Genomic DNA, 23,107 nt, shown 5'->3' with positions numbered 1-23,107 from the left:
AGCCCCCCACATCACCATAAACTAAATTAAGCTATTAACCCCTAAACCTAACAAACCGCTAACTTTAAATTAAAATTACAACATCCCTATCTCCAAATAAATTTAAATTTACCTGTAGAAATAAAATAAACTATTTTTAAACTATTAATTAACCTACCCTAACTATTATACTACAATTAAATTAAACTACCAATTAAATAAACTAAATTACATATTAAAAAAACCTAACCCTACTCAAATGATTTAAATCTTCTATTAAACCTTATTAAAAATTACTAAATTACCAAAAAAAATAAACGCTACATTACAAAAAATAAAAAACACTAAATTACGGGGGAAAAAACACATTATCAAAAATAAAAAAGAATTACACCTAATCTAATAGCCCTCTCTAATTGAGCTCTCATCCTATTGGCTAATTGGGACAGTCAATAGGATGAGAGCTGCTCAAATCCTATTGGCTGATTGGAACAGCTAATAGGATTTTAGCAGCTCTAATCCTATTGGCTGATTTAAATCTTTCAGCCAATAGGAATGCAAGGGACGCCATCTTGGATGACGTCACTTGCATTGAAGTTCCAGTTTACTACGGCGACCGTATGAAGAGGAGCTCCACGCCGGATGTCTTCAGGATGGACCCGCTCCGCTCCGGATGGATGAAGATAGGAAATGCGGTCTGGATGAAGACTTCTTGCCGACTGGATGAAGACTTCTTGCCTGCCGGATGGATCCTTCAAGCGTGACTTCAATAACTGTAAGTGGATTGTTGGGGTTAGTGTTAGGTTTATTTAAGTTTTTTTTGGGGTGGGTTTTATTTTTAGATTAGGGTCTGGGCAGTAAAAGAGCTAAATGCCCTTTTAAGGGCTATGCCCATACAAATGTCCATTTCTGGGCAATGGGGAGCTTAGGTTATTTTAGACAGGTTTTTTATTTGGGGGGGTTGGTTGGTTGGGTGGTGGGTTTACTGTTGGGGGGTGTTTGTATTTTTTTTTACAGGTAAAAGAGCTGATTTCTTTGGGGCAATGCCCAACAAAAGGCCCTTTTAAGGGTCATTGGTAGTTTTATGTAGGCTAGGGATTTTTTTATTTTGGGGGAGCTTTTTTATTTTGATAGGGATATTAGATTAGGTGTAATTCTTTTTTATTTTTGATAATGCGGTATTTTTTTCTTCGTAATTTAGTCTTTTTATTTTTCGTAACTTTTTTGGTAATTTTAGTAATTTTTAATAAGGTTTAATATTAGAATTTAAATAATTTGAGTAGGGTTAGGTTTTTTTAATATGTAATTTAGTTTAATTTAATTGTAGTATAATAGTTAGGGTAGGTTAGTTAATAGTTTAAAAATAGTTTATTTTAATTCTACAGGTAAGTTTAAATTTATTTGAAGATAGGGATGTTGTAATTTTAATTTAAAGTTAGCGGGTTGTTAAATTTAGGGGTTAATAGCTTAATTTAGTTTATGGTGATGTGGGGGACTGGCGATTTAGGGGTTAATAGGTTTAGTTAGTGGTAGTGATGTGGGAGCCCAGAGGTTTTAGGGGTTAATAAGTTTATTTAGTGGCGGTGGGGTCGGGGAGCGGCGGGATAGGGGTTAATAACTTTATTTAGGTTGCAGCGGGATCCGGGAGCAACATGATAGGGGTTAATAAGTTTATTTAGGTTGTGGCGGGGTCCGGGAGCGGCAGATTAGGGGTGTTTAGACTTGGGGCTTATGTTAGGGTGATAGGTGTAAACGTTACTTGTTTTCAACCATATAAATCAATGGGATATCTGGCAACATCGAACATAAGCTTTCGCTGCTTTCAGACTCCCATTGATTCCTATGGCATCCACGGCCTCCAAGTTGGCGGATTGAAAACCAGGTATGCTGGGCCCGAATAGCCGCAAGCGTAACTGTTAGAAATTTGATAAATGGGAAAAGTGTCAGAGCCGAATGTGTATTCGGAACATCTGTAATGACGTAAGCATCGATCTGCGTCGGATTGAGACTGGCGGAGTGTATGTTACGTCACAAATTTAAACTTTTGCCGGTCTGTAGACTTTGATAACTAGGTCGGATCAAACTCGCAACAATTACGCTGCGGAATTATGGCATATTTGCGGTTGACGGCTTGATAAATATCCCCCTATGTCTTTCTTGGCAAAATAGCCTGACTTTTGCGTACCGACTCATGGTTCCAGTTTCATTTAGACTCGTCAGTATTATAAGGAAGCCCGTGACTAATGACTTTTAAATGTGCAGCAAATAGAGCAGCATGGAGCAAGCAGCCAATCAGCGCAAGTTTGCAGACGCTGGCATCTATACAAATATCGCGAGACACTGTGTAATCCCCCCCTCCTTTTGCTTTACTCTGTTCTATTGTCTTGGCAACAAGCTGTGTGAAGGGTGGTCGCTAACCGGTACAGGGATCATTACATTTGTCATGTTGCTATACAGCGTCAGTAAAATATTTTGTGTCCAATTTGGAATCAGGAGGCCCGCGACTCCCACATTAGGGTTACGCGACCCACAGTTTAAGAAGGGCTGGTCTAGAGTCTTAACATGACTTAGACTCTCCTCCAGTGTTACCTGTAGAGAACATTGCAGATTTTACCCATGAAGAAAATTGCTATACTAGGCATCTTGCTCCTTGAGTCAGGCTGTGTCGGCGTAAACGGTAAACCCACCTTGTTTGGTGACTCAAACCACTTCTTAGAGATGTATCATTGACTGTCGTCTGCTGTCAGGTCCTGAAGCACAGTGAGGACTGTGCTACACTTTCCTACAGCACGCCTGGTTCCTGACTGACCTGGTTCTGACTATTGAAAACTTTCCTAATTGCTGCAGCCTACTCAGAGCTGATTTTACTCTACACTGTAGTTGTCCCGCCATCTTCTCCCATAGTGGGTTCTGGTAGGCATCACCATTTTAGGTCAGACAATATATTCATATGAAGTCAACCTTGGGCATGTGCTTATGCAAATACTTTATGGGGGATTCTAATAGTGCCAACCTTAGGAGAGCCTAATGCAGTTTGGATACTGCTTGTGTTCCTTTACCACTGTTAGCCGTGCTGTGTTTATTGTACTCCTCACTACAAATGTCATAAGCAGTTTTGATTATTGATTATAGCTTATCACAGCTACAATGGTCTTATGACCTTATAAGTTTGTACCTTCTCTGATGTCCAGCCACTTACATTATTATTTATTTATAAAGTGCCAACAGATTCTGCAACGCTGTCCATGGGTACAAAGATAAAAGTACAGTACAATACAATATAAGACACCGGACAAAATTTAACAAACAAATACAAGGGGAATTGAGGGCCCTGTTCCTGTGGGAACTTACAGTCTAGATGGGTAGGAAGATGAGAAACAGGAGGTGGGGACTGCAAAGGTGAGAATGATGTTAGTGTGGAGTTAGATGAGGGCAACTATTAGGCAAGTGGAATTCATTTGTTACTGATTTGGTGATAGGCTTCCCTAAACAAAAAGGTCTTTAGGGAGCATTTAAAGGAGGAGAGGTTATGGGAAAGTCTGACAGCTCAAGGAAGTGCATTCCAGAAGGTAGGTGCCGCACAAGAGAAGTCCTGTAGTCTAGCATGGGAGGAGGTGATAGTAGAAGATGCAAGGAGCAGGTCATTGTTGGATCTTAGGGGGCGGGTTGGAGTATATTTGTTGATGAGTGAGGACAGGTGGGGGGGCTGCATTGGTAAGGGCTTTGTAGGTCAGGGTGAGAATTTTGATTTTAATTCTGCTGTGAATGGGGAGCCAGTGAAGGGACTCGCAGAGCGGTGCAGCAGATACAGAGAGTCGGAAGAGGTATTCTAAGGTGTGATTTTAACTCTGGTATGTTTTGATGATCTTTAAAGGTTTTTTATTTTATCAAAACTATGCCCCTGCATTTGTGTCAATGTGTCCCAGAGGAGTTCAGTGTAGTGTTATGGCTGCTACATGGGTAAGGCTTGGACTCTGTAGTCTGAGTTTGCATTCTTCTATAATTTAGATTTTCTGCTTTCTATGAAGAACTTTAATTTAACCCCTTAAGGACCAGTGATGTACCCAGTATGTCGCTGATCTTTCTATGGGGTTTGCATTATTATTAGTGCAGTCTTGCTGCCAGGGGGAGGTCACACTATTTCCGGGGGCTAGAAGGAAGGAGGGAGCGTATAATAGCGCGGTCCTGCGTTTGTGGTGGGTCCCATGCTATTATAAACAAGAAAACCCTTAAACGTATATGAAATTAAATTTTTTTCCTTTCATTATTGAGATAGAGAAATCAATTTTAAGTAACTTTCTAATTTACCCTTACTATAATTTTTTTGTAATTCTCTTGGTATCTTTATTTGGAAAAGCAGGAATGTAAACTTAGGAGCCGGCTTATTTTTAGTTCAGCGCCCTGGATAGGACTTGCTAAATGGTATCTTCATTTAGATACCAATCAGCAAGCGCTACATAGGTGCAGACCCAAAAATGGGCTGGCTCCTAAGTTTACATTCCTGCTTTTTCGAATAAACACTCCAAGAGAAAGAAGAAACATTGATAAAAGGAGTAAATTAGAAAAAATATGGGTTTCATATCCCTTTGACGACTAGAAATGTACATGGTACATTGTGGTCATTAAGGGGTTAATGTCTATTATGGGGTTGGGATTCTTTTTTCTAATGTTTGACAATCAGGGGTTGGGTTTGATACAATTTTTTCTCTGTATGAAGTATTGAAATTTCTTAGCATTTTGTAATCCTTTTCCCAACAAATATGATTTTTTGAGCAATGCTTTGAGATCTTTTCATTGGTGATTATTATCCAGTGAGAGTCAAGATAACTAAAATAAAATTAAATAATTTCTAAATCATGGTAAACACCCTACCTTATACTTGTTACCTGTGGTATCACTGCAACTTAAATTGCGGTAGCTTGGGGAGTGTATACAATAGTGTAATCAGTCCGACGGCGCTAACTATCAAGACCAAGGCTCCTATAACAATTGGGTCTCTAGATACCCAAAGAAGAACAGAGAGATGGGGTGTGCTAGGAGCGCCTAATGAAAGGCTAGGTCTAAATATAGGGTATACACTAATAGTGTCAGTTATACACTATGTGATAAAAGTGTCAGTATGTACACTATAAGGTCCTACAAGTGTCAGTATGTACACTATAAGGTCCTACAATGGTATAATAATGGGATCTTGGATAATACAATTTAACAAATTTAATAACACATATAATAACAGCAGAAAATCACAGGTTAAAAAAGCATAAAAGTATATGGATCCATAATACTTAGTAAAAACAATAACAATAAAAATAATCTAACAATGGCATTAATATTGATGCAAGGACAATGATACTAACTAAAAACGAATGCAATAAAAACAATTGCAATAGAAATTATCCAAAGGTGGGCATTAATATGGATGCAAAAACATTAAAGGGATATAAATTAAATACAAAAAATACAATAAGTGACTATGTGCGATGTCTAGTAAAACTCAATGCGATAAACAGTGAAAATTATGTATCAAACATGTATAAAAACATATAAAAAAATAAATACAATAAATTGAAAATATGTGTGTCAAAAATCCAATAACAGTGGAAAACAGTCTGTATGATAAAATATCCTCGTGATCCAAATATCAATCCAAAAGTACGTGTGTAAATCCAATATTGAAAAGTGTTCCAACAGTAAAAAACAAAGCAAAAATATTGTATATCAAAAAGAGTGATCACTTGTTGATAAAAATATGTAAACAAACTTCATAAAAAATAAGCTTCATAAAAATATGAGAAACTAAAAAACCAAAAAACAAATCCTGTGAAAAAATAGCAAATCCAATCCCTGTGAAAAAAGAAAAGAAAAAGAAAAAGAAAAGAAAAGAAAAAGGAAAATGAAAGAAAAGAAAAGAAAAGAAGAAAAGAAGAAAAAAGAAAAAAGAAAAGAAAAGAAAAGAGAAAAAAGAAAAGAAAAAAGAAAAGAAAAGAAAAGAAAAAATACAACATAGAGTAGTATGCTTAAAATATGCTTGCAATTATAGAAATAAAACTCACCATATATGCCAACGCGTTTCGGCCCACCAATAGGGCCTTTTTCAAGACTTTTCTTTTTTCACAGGGATTGGATTTGCTATTTTTTCACAGGATTTGTTTTTTGGTTTTTTAGTTTCTCATATTTTTATGAAGCTTATTTTTTATGAAGTTTGTTTACATATTTTTATCAACAAGTGATCACTCTTTTTGATATACAATATTTTTGCTTTGTTTTTTACTGTTGGAACACTTTTCAATATTGGATTTACACACGTACTTTTGGATTGATATTTGGATCACGAGGATATTTTATCATACAGACTGTTTTCCACTGTTATTGGATTTTTGACACACATATTTTCAATTTATTGTATTTATTTTTTTATATGTTTTTATACATGTTTGATACATAATTTTCACTGTTTATCGCATTGAGTTTTACTAGACATCGCACATAGTCACTTATTGTATTTTTTGTATTTAATTTATATCCCTTTAATGTTTTTGCATCCATATTAATGCCCACCTTTGGATAATTTCTATTGCAATTGTTTTTATTGCATTCGTTTTTAGTTAGTATCATTGTCCTTGCATCAATATTAATGCCATTGTTAGATTATTTTTATTGTTATTGTTTTTACTAAGTATTATGGATCCATATACTTTTATGCTTTTTTAACCTGTGATTTTCTGCTGTTATTATATGTGTTATTAAATTTGTTAAATTGTATTATCCAAGATCCCATTATTATACCATTGTAGGACCTTATAGTGTACATACTGACACTTGTAGGACCTTATAGTGTACATACTGACACTTTTATCACATAGTGTATAACTGACACTATTAGTGTATACCCTATATTTAGACCTAGCCTTTCATTAGGCGCTCCTAGCACACCCCATCTCTCTGTAGCTTGGGGAGTGGTCAGGTCTGCTCACCCTTTGGGAACGAGGAGTCTCCTTGCTGAATATTATCCATGGATATAAGCCAAGGAGACAAGGTATATATAGACTTTGCATTTTTTTGGATGTTAATTTATAGTTTTCTTTTTAAACAATAAATATATTACACTTCCACAATTAATTAACTTCATGGAATTACTGATTTCTCCAACATAGGTGTGTCCGGTCCACGGCGTCATCCTTACTTGTGGGATATTCTCTTCCCCAACAGGAAATGGCAAAGAGCCAGCAAAGCTGGTCACATGATCCCTCCTAGGCTCCGCCTACCCCAGTCATTCTCTTTGCCGTTGTACAGGCAACATCTCCACGGAGATGGCTTAGAGTTTTTTAGTGTTTAACTGTAGTTTTTATTATTCAATCAAGAGTTTGTTATTTTAAAATAGTGCTGGTATGTACTATTTACTCTGAAACAGAAAAGAGATGAAGATTTCTGTTTGTATGAGGAAAATGATTTTAGCAACCGTTACTAAAATCCATGGCTGTTCCACACAGGACTGTTGAGAGGAATTAACTTCAGTTGGGGGAACAGTGAGCAGTCTTTTGCTGCTTGAGGTATGACACATTCTAACAAGACGATGTAATGCTGGAAGCTGTCATTTTCCCTATGGGATCCGGTAAGCCATTTTTATTCAGACAGTAAATAAGGGCTTCACAAGGGTTTATTAAGACTGTAGACATTTTCTGGGCTAAATCGATCATATTTACACATATTTAGCCTTGAGGAATCATTTAATCTGGGTATTTTTTGTAAAATAATATCGGCAGGCACTGTTTTAGACACTTTATTCTATAGGGGCTTTCCCTAATCATAGTCAGAGCCTCATTTTCGCGCCGGTATGGCGCACTTGTTTTTGAGAACAGCATGGCATGCAGCTGCATGTGTGTGGAGCTCTGATACATAGAAAAGTCTTTCTGAAGGCATCATTTGGTATCGTATTCCCCTTTGGGCTTGGTTGGGTCTCAGCAAAGCAGATTCCAGGGACTGTAAAGGGGTTAAATATAAAAACGGCTCCGGTTCCGTTATTTTAAGGGTTAAAGCTTCCAAATTTGGTGTGCAATACTTTTAAGGCTTTAAGACACTGTGGTGAATTTTGAACAATTCCTTCATACTTTTTCGCAATTGCAGTAATAAAGTGTGTTCAGTTTAAAATTTAAAGTGACAGTAACGGTTTTATTTTAAAACGTTTTTTGTGCTTTGTTATCAAGTTTATGCCTGTTTAACATGTCTGAACTACCAGATAGATTGTGTTCTGACTGTGGGGAAGCCAAGGTTCCTTCTCATTTAAATAGATGTGATTTATGTCATAAAAAATTTAGTAAAAATGATGCCCAAGATGATTCCTCAAGTGAGGGGAGTAAGCATGGTACTGCATCATCCCCTCCTTCGTCTACACCAGTCTTGCCCATACAGGAGGCCCCTAGTACATCTAGCGCGCCAATACTCCTTACTATGCAACAATTAACGGCTGTAATGGATAATTCTATCAAAAACATTTTAGCCAATATGCCCACTTATCAGCGAAAGCGCGACTGCTCTGTTTTAGAAAATACTGAAGAGCATGAGGACGCTGATGATATTGTTTCTGAAGGGCCCCTACACCAGTCTGAGGGGGCCAGGGAGGTTTTGTCTGAGGGAGAAATTTCAGATTCAGGAAAAATTTCTCAACAAGCTGAACCTGATGTGATTACTTTTAAATTTAAGTTGGAACATCTCCGCGCTCTGCTTAAGGAGGTGTTATCCAATTTGGATGATTGTGATTATCTGGTCATTCCAGAAACACTATGTAAAATGGACAAGTTCCTAGAGGCCCCGGGGCCCCCCGAAGCTTTTCCTATATCCAAGCGGGTGGCGTACATTGTTAATAAAGAATGGGACAGGCCCGGTATACCTTTCGTACCTCCCCCCATATTTAAAAAATTGTTTCCTGTAGTCGACCCCAGAAAGGACTTATGGCAGACAGTCCCCAAGGTCGAGGGGGCGGTTTCTACTCTAAACAAGCGCGCCACTATACCCATAGAAGATAGTTGTGCTTTCCAAGATCCTATGGATAAAAAATTAGAAGGTTTGCTAAAAAAGATGTTTGTTCAGCAAGGTTACCTTCTACAACCAATTGCATGCATTGTCCCTGTCACTACAGCCGCGTGTTTCTGGTTCGATGAGCTAGAAAAGGCGATTATTAGTAATTCTTCTTCTTATGAGGAGATTATGGACAGAATTCGTGCTCTTAAATTGGCTAATTCTTTCACCCTAGACGCCACCTTGCAATTGGCTAGGTTAGCGGCGAAAAATTCTGGGTTTGCTATTGTGGCGCGCAGAGCGCTTTGGTTAAAATCTTGGTCAGCGGATGCGTCTTCCAAGAACAAATTGCTTGACATTCCTTTCAAGGGGAAAACACTGTTTGGCCCTGACTTGAAAGAGATTATCTCTGATATCACTGGGGGCAAGGGCCACGCCCTTCCTCAGGATAGGTCTTTCAAGGCCAAAAATAAACCTAATTTTCGTCCCTTTCGCAGAAACGGACCAGCCCCAAGTGCTACGTCCTCTAAGCAGGAGGGTAATACTTCTCAAGCCAATCCAGCCTGGAGACCTATGCAAGGCTGGAACAAAGGAAAGCAGGCCAAGAAACCTGCCACTGCTCCCAAGACAGCATGAGATGCGGGCCCCCGATCCGGGACCGGATTTGGTGGGGGGCAGACTCTCTCTCTTCACTCAGGCTTGGGCAAGAGATGTTCTGGATCCTTGGGCGCTAGAAATAGTCTCCCAAGGTTATCTTCTGGAAGTGATTCATCCTGTTCCATTAAGAGAACGAGGGATGGGGTTCTACTCCAATCTGTTCGTAGTTCCCAAAAAAGAGGGAACGTTCAGACCAATCTTAGATCTCAAGATCCTAAACAAGTTTCTCAAGGTTCCATCGTCCAAAATGGAAACCATTCGAACAATCCTTCCATCCAGGAAGGTCAATTCTTGACCACGGTGGATTTAAAGGATGCGTATCTACATATTCCTGTCCACAAGGAACATCATCGGTTCCTAAGGTTCGCATTCCTGGACAAACATTACCAGTTCGTGGCGCTTCCTTTCGGATTAGCCACTGCTCCAAGGATTTTCTCAAAGGTACTAGGGTCCCTTCTGGCGGTGCTAAGACCAAGGGGCATTGCTGTAGTACCTTACTTGGACGACATTCTGATTCAAGCGTCGTCCCTTCCTCAAGCAAAGGCTCACACGGACATAGTCCTGGCCTTTCTCAGATCTCACGGATGGAAAGTGAACGTGGAAAAGAGTTCTCTATCTCCGTCGACAAGAGTTCCCTTCTTGGGAACAATTATAGACTCCTTAGAAATGAGGATTTTTCTGACAGAGACCAGAAAAACAAAACTTCTAAACTCTTGTCGGATACTTCATTCCGTTCCTCTTCCTTCCATAGCGCAGTGCATGGAAGTGATAGGTTTGATGGTAGCGGCAATGGACATAGTTCCTTTTGCGCGCATTCATCTAAGACCATTACAACTGTGTATGCTCAGTCAGTGGAATGGGGACTATACAGACTTGTCTCCGAAGATAAAAGTAAATCAGAGGACCAGAGACTCACTCCGTTGGTGGCTGTCCCTGGACAACCTGTCACAAGGGGTGACCTCCCGCAGACCAGAGTGGGTCATTGTCACGACCGACGCCAGTCTGATGGGCTGGGGCGCGGTCTGGGGATCCCTGAAAGCTCAGGGTCTTTGGTCTCGGGAAGAATCTCTTCTACCGATAAATATTCTGGAACTGAGAGCGATATTCAATGCTCTCAAGGCTTGGCCTCAGCTAGCGAGGGCCAAGTTCATACGGTTTCAATCAGACAACATGACGACTGTTGCGTACATCAACCATCAGGGGGGAACAAGGAGTTCCCTGGCGATGGAAGAAGTGACCAGAATCATTCAATGGGCGGAGACTCGCTCCTGCCACCTGTCTGCAATCCACATTCCAGGAGTGGAAAATTGGGAAGCGGATTTTCTGAGTCGTCAGACATTGCATCCGGGGGAGTGGGAACTCCATCCGGAAATCTTTGCCCAAATCACTCAACTGTGGGGCATTCCAGACATGGATCTGATGGCCTCTCGTCAGAACTTCAAGGTTCCTTGCTACGGGTCCAGATCCAGGGATCCTAAGGCGACTCTAGTAGATGCACTAGTAGCACCTTGGACCTTCAAACTAGCCTATGTATTCCCGCCGTTTCCTCTCATCCCCAGGCTGGTAGCCAGGATCAATCAGGAGAGGGCGTCGGTGATCTTGATAGCTCCTGCGTGGCCACGCAGGACTTGGTATGCAGATCTGGTGAATATGTCATCGGCTCCACCATGGAAGCTACCTTTGAGACGAGACCTTCTTGTTCAAGGTCCGTTCGAACATCCGAATCTGGTCCCACTCCAGCTGACTGCTTGGAGATTGAACGCTTGATCTTATCAAAGCGAGGGTTCTCAGATTCTGTTATTGATACTCTTGTTCAGGCCAGAAAGCCCGTAACTAGAAAAATTTACCACAAAATTTGGAAAAAATATATCTGTTGGTGTGAATCTAAAGGATTCCCTTGGGACAAGGTTAAGATTCCTAAGTGTCTATCCTTCCTTCGAGAAGGATTGGAAAAAGGATTATCTGCAAGTTCCTTGATGGGACAGATTTCTGCCTTGTCTGTGTTACTTCACAAAAAGCTGGCAGCTGTGCCAGATGTTCAAGCCTTTGTTCAGGCTCTGGTTAGAATCAAGCCTGTTTACAAACCTTTGACTCCTCCTTGGAGTCTCAACTTAGTTCTTTCAGTTCTTCAGGGGGTTCCGTTTGAACCCTTACATTCCGTTGATATTAAGTTATTATCTTGGAAAGTTTTGTTTTTGGTTGCAATTTCTTCTGCTAGAAGAGTTTCAGAATTATCTGCTCTGCAGTGTTCTCCTCCTTATCTGGTGTTCCATGCAGATAAGGTGGTTTTACGTACTAACCTGGTTTTCTTCCAAAAGTTGTTTCTAACAAAAACATTAACCAGGAGATAGTCGTGCCTTCTCTGTGTCCGAAACCAGTTTCGAAGAAGGAACGTTTGTTGCACAATTTGGATGTTGTTCGCGCTCTAAAATTCTATTTAGATGCTACAAAGGATTTTAGACAAACATCTTCCTTGTTTGTTGTTTATTCTGGTAAAAGGAGAGGTCAAAAAGCAACTTCTACCTCTCTCTCTTTTTGGATTAAAAGCATCATCAGATTGGCTTACGAGACTGCCGGACGGCAGCCTCCTGAAAGGATCACAGCTCCTTCCACTAGGGCTGTGGCTTCCACATGGGCCTTCAAGAACGAGGCTTCTGTTGATCAGATATGTAGGGCAGCGACTTGGTCTTCACTGCACTCTTTTACCAAATTTTACAAGTTTGATACTTTTGCTTCTTCTGAGGCTATTTTTGGGAGAAAGGTTTTGCAAGCCGTGGTGCCTTCCATTTAGGTGACCTGATTTGCTCCCTCCCTTCATCCGTGTCCTAAAGCTTTGGTATTGGTTCCCACAAGTAAGGATGACGCCGTGGACCGGACACACCTATGTTGGAGAAAACAGAATTTATGTTTACCTGATAAATTACTTTCTCCAACGGTGTGTCCGGTCCACGGCCCGCCCTGGTTTTTTAATCAGGTCTGATAATTTTTTTTTCTTTAACTACAGTCACCACGGTATCATATGGTTTCTCCTATGCAAATATTCCTCCTTAACGTCGGTCGAATGACTGGGGTAGGCGGAGCCTAGGAGGGATCATGTGACCAGCTTTGCTGGCTCTTTGCCATTTCCTGTTGGGGAAGAGAATATCCCACAAGTAAGGATGACGCCGTGGACCGGACACACCGTTGGAGAAAGTAATTTATCAGGTAAACATAAATTCTGTTTTCTCTTGCAAGGTGTATCCAGTCCACGGATTCATCCTTACTTGTGGGATATTCTCATTCCCTACAGGAAGTGGCAAAGAGAGCACACAGCAAAGCTGTCCATATAGCTCCCCCTCTGGCTCTGCCCCCCAGTCATTCTCTTTGCCGCTCTAACAAGTAGCATCTCCACGGGAGGGTAAAGTGAATGTGGTGTTAGATTTGTAGTTTTTTATATCTTCAATCAAAAGTTTGTTATTTTTAAATAGTACCGGTTTGTGCTATTTACTCACTGGCAGAAATGTGATGAAGAATTCTGCTGAGAGGAAAATGATTTTAGCATGTTGTAACTAAAATCCATTGCTGTTCCCACACAGGACTGAGGAGTACCAGAAAACTTCAGTTGGGGGGAACAGTTTGCAGGCTTAACTGCTTTGAGGTATGTTTCAGTCATCTTTTTTCTAGTCAAGACAAGATAATGCTAGAAGACTGACAAGATTTCCCATGTGGGAAGGGTAAGCCATGTTCTGAAACTTAGTATAGAACTAGAGGCTTATTTAAGTGGGATCAATAGACTGGTTATCACTTTAGCAGGGCAATCGATTATTTTATTTAGAAAAATACTCTTTATTGACACTTTTAAGCACTTTTGGTGTGTTTATTGGGGTTTTATTCCACATGGCATTATTTTTAGTCACGTAAATTGGGTTCTGAAGGCCCCACAGCTCTGGAGTGGAGTGGGAGGGGCCTAATTTCGCGCCTCAGTTGCGCAGTTTATTCTGACAGATTTCCTTGCATGCTGCTTCACATGGGTCCAGAGACTGCTTGAGGACTTCTGGAAGCTTGATTTTCTCAAATCCAATCCTTAAGGGAAGGTAGGGCCACAGCAGGCTGCTGTGGCAAGGTGCTGTAGTTTATTAACTGGTTGTTTGCTTTAGGCGGCTCGGGTTTGGGCATTAAAGGGTTAATCAGGCTGAAACTTGCTGTGCAATCATATCGAAGCATTAGGCACATACTGTAAAAATTTCAAGAGCTTTGGTTCATTTTTGACCGTTTTGTAAAATTGTGTGCGCTTTTATTATCTTAAAGGCACAGTAACATTTATTGCAAATTGTATTTTTTATTGCATAAAGTATTTTTCCAAGCCTGCTTGTGTATAATACTAATCTGTTAAACATGTCTGACACTAAGGAAAAGCCTTGCTCTATGTGTTCAGAAGCCATGGTGGAACCCCCACTCAAAATGTGTCCCAAGTGCACTAATGTGTCTATACACTTTAAAGATCATATTGTGTCACTTAAAAATATAGCCCTAGATGATTATTTGACTGAAGGTAATGAGGATAGTCCGTCTTCCTCTCCCCATGTGTCATCACCAGTTACACCCGCTCAAGCGATACCTAGTACCTCTAGTGCATTAGCACCTATTACATTGCAACAACTGGCGGCAGTCATGGATAATTCCCTTGCGGCCTTTCTATCCAATTCTGCCAGTTTTCCCTAAAAAGCGCGATAGCTCTGTTTTGAGAACAGATGAGGAGCAGTCAGAAGCTTTGGGAGGTTTATCTGATGTACCCTCACAACACTCTGAAGTAGGGGCGAGGGATGTAATGTCTGAGGGAGAAATTTGTGACTCAGGAAAAGTTTCTCAGCAGGCAGAATCAGATTCACTAGCATTTAAATTTAAATTGGAACACCTCCGCGTACTGCTTCGGGAGGTCTTATCAACTCTGGATGATTGTGACCCTATGGTGGTCCCAGAGAAATTGTGTAAAATGGACAAATATCTAGAAGTCCCTGTATACACTGATGCGTTTCCGATCCCTAAGAGGGTGGCGGATATTGTTGCTAGGGAGTGGGAAAGACCAGGTGTACCTTTTGTTCCCCCCCCCCTATCTTTAAGAAAATGTTCCCCATAACTGATCCCAGGCGGGACGCGTGGCAGACGGTCCCTAAGGTAGAGGGGGCAGTTTCAACACTAGCCAAGCACACAACCATACCAATTGAAGACAGTTGTGCTTTCAAAGATCCTATGGATAAAAAATTAGAAGGTTTACTAAAGAAAATATTTGTTCAACAAGGTTTCCTTCTCCAACCTATTGCCTGCATTATTCCTGTAACTACTGCAGCGGCTTTTTGGTTTGAGGCGCTGGAGGAGTCGCTCCAGAGGGAGACTTCATATGACGAAGTCATGGATAGAATTAATGCTCTAAAACTGGCTAATTCTTTTATCACAGATGCCGCTTTGCAATTAGCTAAGTTAGCGGCGAAAAATTCTGGTTTTGCCATCATGGCGCGCAGAGCGCTTTGGCTCAAATCATGGTCGGCCGACGTGTCGTCCAAAACAAAATTACTGAATATTCCTTTCAAGGGAAAGACCCTTTTCGGGCCCGAGTTGAAAGAGATTATTTCGGATATCACTGGGGGAAAGGGCCATGCCCTCCCGCAAGATAGGCCTTTTAAGGCTAAAAACAAGGCTAACTTCAGGAGCGGTCCTGCTTCAACCTCTGCAACCGCAAAGCAAGAGGGTAACGCTTCACAGCCCAAGGCAACCTGGAAACCTTTGCAGGGCTGGAACAAGGGTAAACAGGCCAAAAAGCCTGCGGCTGCTACTAAGACAGCATGAAGGGGTAGCCCCCGATCTGGGACCGGATCTGGTAGGGGGCAGACTCTCTCTCTTTGCTCAGGCTTGGGCAAGAGATGTTCCCGATCCCTGGGCATTAGAGATCGTTGCTCAGGGATATCTTATAAAATTCAAGGACTCTCCTCCAAGGGGAAGGTTCCACATTTCTCGTCTGTCTAAAGACCAGACAAAGGAAGAGGCGTTCTTACGCTGTGTAGAAGATCTACTCCAGATGGGAGTGATATATCCAGTTCCAATTACAGAACAAGGACTGGGTTTTTACTCAAACCTGTTTGTGGTTCCCAAAAAGGAAGGAACTTTCAGGCCAATCCTGGATCTAAAAATTCTAAACAAATTCCTCAGAGTTCCATCATTCAAAATGGAGACCATTCGGACAATCTTACCGATGATCCAGGAAGGTCAATATATGACTACCGTGGATCTAAAGGATGCGTACCTTCATATTCCTATCCACAAAGATCACCATCAGTTCCTAAGGTTCGCTTTTCTGGACAAGCATTACCAGTTTGTGGCCCTTCCCTTCGGGTTGGCCACCGCTCCCAGAATTTTCACAAAAGTGCTAGGGTCCCTTCTAGCGGTACTAAGACCGCGGGGCATTGCGGTAGCACCTTATCTGGACGACATCTTAATACAGGCGTCGTATTTTCCCAGAGCCAAGGCACATACGGATATTGTTCTGGCCTTTCTAAGGTCTCACGGGTGGAAGGTGAACACCGAAAAAAGTTCTCTGTCCCCGCTCACAAGGGTTCCTTTCCTAGGAACATTAATAGACTCGGTAGAAATGAAAATATTTCTGATGGAGGTCAGAAGGTCAAAGCTTTTAAGTACTTGCCGAGCTCTTCATTCCATTCCTCGGCCATCTGTAGCTCAGTGCATGGAGGTAATCGGATTAATGGTAGCAGCAATGGACGTAGTCCCTTTTGCTCGAATTCATCTCAGGCCACTGCAATTGTGCATGCTCAAACAGTGGAATGGGAATTATGCAGATTTGTCTCCTCAAATCCAACTGGACCAAAAAACCAGAGATTCTCTTCTCTGGTCCTTGTCTCAGGATCACCTGTCTCAGGGAATGTGCTTCCGCAGACCGGAGTGGATCATTGTAACGACCGACGCCAGTCTGTTAGGCTGGGGCGCGGTCTGGGGCTCCCTGAAGGCTCAGGGCCTATGGTCTCGGGAAGAGTCTCTTCTCCCGATAAACATTTTGGAACTGAGAGCGATATTCAACACGCTCCAGGCATGGTTTCAGCTAGCGGCGGCCAAATTAATCAGATTTCAGTCGGACAACATCACGACTGTAGCATACATCAATCATCAGGGAGGAACAAAGAGTTCCTTAGCGATGAAGGAAGTAACCAAGATAATAAGGTGGGCGGAGGATCACTCTTGCCATCTATCTGCAATTCACATCCCAGGAGTAGACAACTGGGAAGCGGATTTCCTAAGTCGTCAGACTTTTCACCCGGGGGAGTGGGAACTCCACCCGGAGGTTTTTGCTCCGCTGACCCAGCTATGGGGCATTCCAGAGTAGGATCAGAACACCAAACTTCCTCTTTATGGATCCAGGTCCAGGGACCCCAAGGCGGCATTGATAGATGCTCTAGTAGCGCCTTGGTCCTTCAATCTGGCTTATGTCTTTCCACCGTTTCCCCTTCTCCCTCGGCTGGTAGCCAGAATCAAACAGGAGAAGGCCTCGGTAATTCTGATAGCGCCTGCGTGGCCACGCAGAACTTGGTATGCAGACCTAGTGGACATGTCATCTGTCCCACCATGGACACTGCCAATGAGGCAGTATCTTCTAATACAGGGTCCATTCAAGCATCCAAATCTAGTTTCTCTGCAGCTGACTGCTTGGTGATTGAACGCTTAATTCTATCCAAGCATGGGTTCTCTGAATCAGTCATAGATACTCTGATCCAAGCTAGAAAGCCTGTCACCAGGAAAATTTACCATAAGATATGGCGGAAATATCTTTGTTGGTGTGAATCCAAGGGTTACTCGTGGAGTAAGATTAGGATTCCAAGGATATTGTCTTTTCTCCAAGAAGGATTGGAGAAAGGTTTGTCAGCTAGTTCCTTAAAGGGACAGATATCCGCTCTGTCTATCCTTTTACACAAGCGTCTGGCAGAAGTACCAGATGTTCAAGCGTTTGCACAGGCTTTAGTCAGAATCAAGCCTGTCTATAAACCTGTGGCTCCTCCATGGAGTCTAAATTTAGTTCTTTCAGTTCTTCAAGGGGTTCCGTTTGAACCTTTACATTCCATAGATATTAAGTTATTATCTTGGAAAATTTTGTTTTTGGTAGCTATATCTTCTGCTCGAAGAGTTTCAGAATTGTCTGCTTTGCAGTGTAATTCACCCTATCTGGTGTTCCATGCAGATAAGGTAGTTTTGCGTACCAAACCTGGTTTTCTTCCTAAAGTTGTTTCTAATAAGAACATTAACCAGGAAATCATTGTTCCTTCCCTGTGTCCTAATCCAGCTTCTAAGAAGGAACGACTTTTACACAATCTTGATGTGGTTCGTGCTTTGAAATTCTATTTACAAGCAACTAAGGATTTCAGACAAACATCATCTTTGTTTGTTGTCTATTCTGGTAAGAGGAGAGGTCAGAAAGCGACTGCTACCTCTCTTTCCTTCTGGTTGAAAAGCATCATCCGATTGGCTTATGAGACTGCTGGCCAGCAGCCTCCTGAACGAATTAAAGCTCATTCCACCAGAGCTGTGGCTTCCACTTGGGCCTTCAAGAATGAGGCTTCTTTTGAACAGATTTGTAAGGCAGCGACTTGGTCTTCACTGCATACTTTTGCCAAATTTTACAAATTCGATACTTTTGCTTCTTCGGAGGCTATTTTTGGGAGAAAGGTTTTGCAAGCAGTGGTGCCTTCCGTTTAGGTTACCTGTCTTGTTCCCTCCCTTCATCCGTGTCCTAAAGCTTTGGTATTGGTATCCCACAAGTAAAGGATGAATCCGTGGACTGGATACACCTTGCAAGAGAAAACAGAATTTATGCTTACCTGATAAATTACTTTCTCTTGCGGTGTATCCAGTCCACGGCCCGCCCTGGCAATTAAGTCAGGTTAAAATTTCTTGTTTAAACTACAGTCACCACTGCACTCTATGGTTTCTCCTTTTTCTCCTAACCGTCGGTCGAATGACTGGGGGGCGGAGCCAGAGGGGGAGCTATATGGACAGCTCTGCTGTGTGCTCTCTTTGCCACTTCCTGTAGGGAATGAGAATATATCCCACAAGTAAGGATGAATCCGTGGACTGGATACACCGCAAGAGAAAGTAATTTATCAGGTAAGCATAAATTCTGTTTTTGCCCCACTAGTATATTATCACCATCAAAGGGACATAAGCAGTTGGGGCTAGATTATTAGTGGCACGTTTTTTAATTCTCTCGCTCATGTGTTATCTCCGCTAGAAGTAAGCTTTTTGCGCATCGGTAAGCGTGCATATTACAAGTGGAAAGTAAAAAGTTTCCACACTCTTGCCAACCAGTTGCACGCAAAAAGCCGAAGTTACAATATCATGACCACGTTAACATATTCTTCCATAGATGTCAATGGAGCAAGAAAAAATTGGAGAAAAAAATTAACTCCCCACTCGATCTCTAACCCGGCTGAGCACATTTGACAGGAATATTACTATATATATATATATATATATATATATATATATATATATATATATATATATATATATATGTGTATATTATTATATAAGTATGTAGATACAAATATATGCATAGTAATACATAAACACATATGTATATAGTAAGATACACACCTGTATATATTTATTTCCAAAAAAAATAAATAAATGTGTTTCAATGGATTCCTATCTAAAAGCACTTTGCAGCCCATTTGTTTTCTAACACCTTGCATGTCCTAACTTTGGGCACTTTTGCGTGCAATATTTTTATTAAAAAAAAAATATAAAAAAAAAAATAATGCAATTAATGTGTGCTTTGGATAGTCTAAGACTCGGTCTAAGTAACATTTATAAATAACCAATAACCATTGCAAAGTATTACATTGCCCTACCTGGCTACTTTATAATTCCACCCAGCAGGTAAAGTTAACTTTGGAGAACACTGAGGTAGATTATTAAAGTGATTGTAAACTTTAATGAATTAAATCCCAGTATTAAAAAATAATCTTAAAGGGACTTTAAACACTTGTCATTAGTGTTTTGTTTGTTTTTTATTCATAATGTTTCTTTATTTTTTTTAAATGCAAATCGCTATTTCTTTTTATTATAGGTTTATTTATTTTTTTATTTTTTTAAATTTACTTCACTTTCTGACTGCTCTGTGCCGACATTGCTGAAGGTTATGTTGAGAAACCCGGAAGTCTCTGCTTATTGCTGTGAGCGCGCACAGCACAGCATAACTAAAACTATTGCTGCTATAAAGTTTGCAGCGATTATCTTAGTTTTGTCCCTAAATAATATCCTTTGAACTGGCCTCTATTGCTAACACCCTTGAAAGCTAATAATTAATTATAATTTAAAAAATAAATAAATAATTAACTCCTATTTTGGAATAATCCTTGTACTACGAGTGAAAGAGGGATTGCACAACACACTGCTCAGGGAGACAGCTGCTGTCTCATAAATATACTCTGTTTTCTTTTACCCCTCTGTTATCTCTACAAGCTCCCGGAGTCCCGCTCAAGCTAGCTATACCTTTTCTGAGTTTATTGTAAATCTTATGCAGCTGACGCTCTGTGATGTGACAGCATCAGTGGTTTGTTTATTTACCAGGCATTCTGAAGATCCTAAAAGATAGCGTAGTGAATGCTTTATTTGTTTTGTTTTTTACGAGTATGGAGCGGTCAGCCATAGTGTTCTGTTTTATGCACATCAATTTCTAATGACGATCAGGCAGCCAAGCTTCAAATCACCCTTCTGTTTCTTCTTTGAGGTTTGAAAGTTACTTATTTTCTTTTGTTCTGGGATCGATCCTACCTTTATCTGTTAGCATTATGTTTTCATTCTGCTTTTACCAATCGCATCATCTAAGTCAATATTGTTTGTCTAATTTGGGTTGCTTTTATTTGTTATATATATATATATATATATATATACATATATAACAAATAAAAGCAACCCAAATTAGACAAACAATATTGACTTAGATGATGCGATTGGTAAAAGCAGAATGAAAACATAATGCTAACAGATAAAGGTAGGATCGATCCCAGAACAAAAGAAAATAAGTAACTTTCAAACCTCAAAGAAGAAACAGAAGGGTGATTTGAAGCTTGGCTGCCTGATCGTCATTAGAAATTGATGTGCATAAAACAGAACACTATGGCTGACCGCTCCATACTCGTAAAAAACAAAACAAATAAAGCATTCACTACGCTATCTTTTAGGATCTTCAGAATGCCTGGTAAATAAACAAACCACTGATGCTGTCACATCACAGAGCGTCAGCTGCATAAGATTTACAATAAACTCAGAAAAGGTATAGCTAGCTTGAGCGGGACTCCGGGAGCTTGTAGAGATAACAGAGGGGTAAAAGAAAACAGAGTATATTTATGAGACAGCAGCTGTCTCCCTGAGCAGTGTGTTGTGCGATCCCTCTTTCACTCGTAGTATAAGGATTATTGCAAAATAGAGTAACACAGCTGTTCATTCACTGAAAACGTCTGCCTTTGACAACTAAATCTATGAAGCTCGTTCACAAAGTTAATGAAAACGAGCTTCATAGAAGCGGCTAAGACGTTGCTTTATTTGTATGTGCATGAGCGGAAGTAAAGAAGGGAGTGCACAGCGAGTCTGCATACTATCCCATACAACGCGCGTTACAATATGGCGGCTACCACCGCATTCAGTAGGCGGTGGTTTAGTGGTAAAATTGAAAATAAAAGATAATTGAGCAGAAGCAAGATACAAATATGGAGAAACAAATAATGTTTAAAACTAAAACAAAATGATTAAAAAATAATAATAATTAAATGAAAACAGAAGGTGTTTAGGGTCCCTTTAAACAACATGGGCACTCTCATTAAAGTTTACAAAGACACTTCTTTTTTTAAATACTTACTTTTGTGTTATGGTAAACATAACGCCAATCCTCAGACCGCAACTCCTGCTTTCTTTAGCAGATCAATGACAAACCCGGCTTCCTCCAATTGTTGTGTGCCCCCTTTGGCGTTCAGCTCGTGGGGCCATGCAATGAATGGAGGAAGCTGGATTTATGATCGATCTGCTAAAGAAAGCAGGAGATGCGGGCAGAGGTTCGGCATTATGTTTACCATTACACAATGGTAAATATTTTAAAAAAGAAGCATCCTTGTAAACTTTAATGAATTAAAGTGCCCCTGTTTTTAAGATTATTTTTTGATAATGGCCTTTAATTGATTATAGTTTACAATCACTTTAAGCCACCCCCCCCCAATCTGCATCCCTTTACATTTTTTTTTTTTACATCTGGAGATATTTGTTATGTTGTTAGTTATAAGTAGATATCTATTTTTCTTCCTTATTTTACTTTAATTGTTATAATTGGTATGCTTGTCTATGCTTATTGGGATTCCATACTTGTCAAGTATGGGACAGTATCACCCTTCCTCTCATTGCACCAGTTAGTACTTATAATTACAAAATCTAAATAGCACCATCAATATACATTTGTAAGTTTTATCTATGAACAACCTGGTATGTTTTTGTTTAAATAAATGAAAAACATGAACAACACCAATTGCTTGAAGTCTTAGAAAGGGAAAGCCAATCTCAATTGATCTTCCAGAATGTCATAGATACAGCCGCAAAATGAATTAAAAAGACCTCTATTTTGTAATCATATGGGTCCACAAATAAACCTGACAATATTTCAAGCTTTTAATCATGTCTATGTTTTTGATTAAGCCTTAAAGGGACAGTCAAGTCAAAATTAAACTTTCCAAATTACTTTTATCATCAAATTTGCTTTATGTATGAAATATATGAAAATATGAACATTATTAAAATATATGAAATGGATATGGTGAAAGTACACCAAAAAGGAGATATGTGTATAACTCACCTGCACAGGTGTCCTCAGCGGAAGTATCCATTAGTGTCACCCAAAGTATCAGCACCAACAATCTCTGTGTAGTAGATCCCATCGTAGCTTGGAGATGTATGTGTGTACTGAAGCTGTGGGAAACTTCACATTTGCTATGTATATGAACACCTAAGCTCTTGCTAATTATATTTCTTTGTATTTCCTAGTTCAGCTAAAAAATATGCACAGTTTGCAATCCTGTCAAATTTGTTGCACTATCAGCAACAGTTTATTGTAAGTTTGCCTAACTAAATGCAGAAGCAATACTTTGTAATGCAGTATTTAGATAATACTAATAATAATTTGATTTTTAAACACATCATATAATTAATTTAATCTATTTGTTCAAATTACTCAACTCTTTAATGACATATTAAGAAGAAACAACAGATTTACCCAATCATATATCGGAAATATTAGTGGTGAAATTTACTTTAAGTGATGCTATATATTCTCCCCAAGTCAATTGATTCTACAGCTAGGGAATATTTACAGGTATTTTACAGTAAAAACAAACAAAATAAGTCATTACTATAATATTAAATATATTGCACTATT

At 40.0% G+C, this 23,107-nt stretch overlaps 1 protein-coding gene across 1 annotated transcript in view; it reads right to left on the bottom strand.

Moving 5' to 3' along the window:
- The window catches only part of LOC128643135 (ficolin-1-B), a 216,674-nt gene extending 194,028 nt beyond the window's left edge, over positions 1-22,646 (bottom strand). Inside the window, exon 1 of the mRNA XM_053696087.1 lies at positions 22,529-22,646. Within this exon, the coding sequence (XP_053552062.1) occupies positions 22,529-22,610 (82 nt within the window). The 5' untranslated portion in view covers positions 22,611-22,646. The remainder of the gene's footprint in view (positions 1-22,528) is intronic.
- Positions 22,647-23,107: the final 461 nt, after the last annotated feature.

Source organism: Bombina bombina, chromosome 12 (assembly GCF_027579735.1).
Source record: "Bombina bombina isolate aBomBom1 chromosome 12, aBomBom1.pri, whole genome shotgun sequence".
Taxonomy (NCBI): domain Eukaryota; kingdom Metazoa; phylum Chordata; class Amphibia; order Anura; family Bombinatoridae; genus Bombina; species Bombina bombina.
This window is presented reverse-complemented; position numbering and strand designations above follow the sequence as displayed.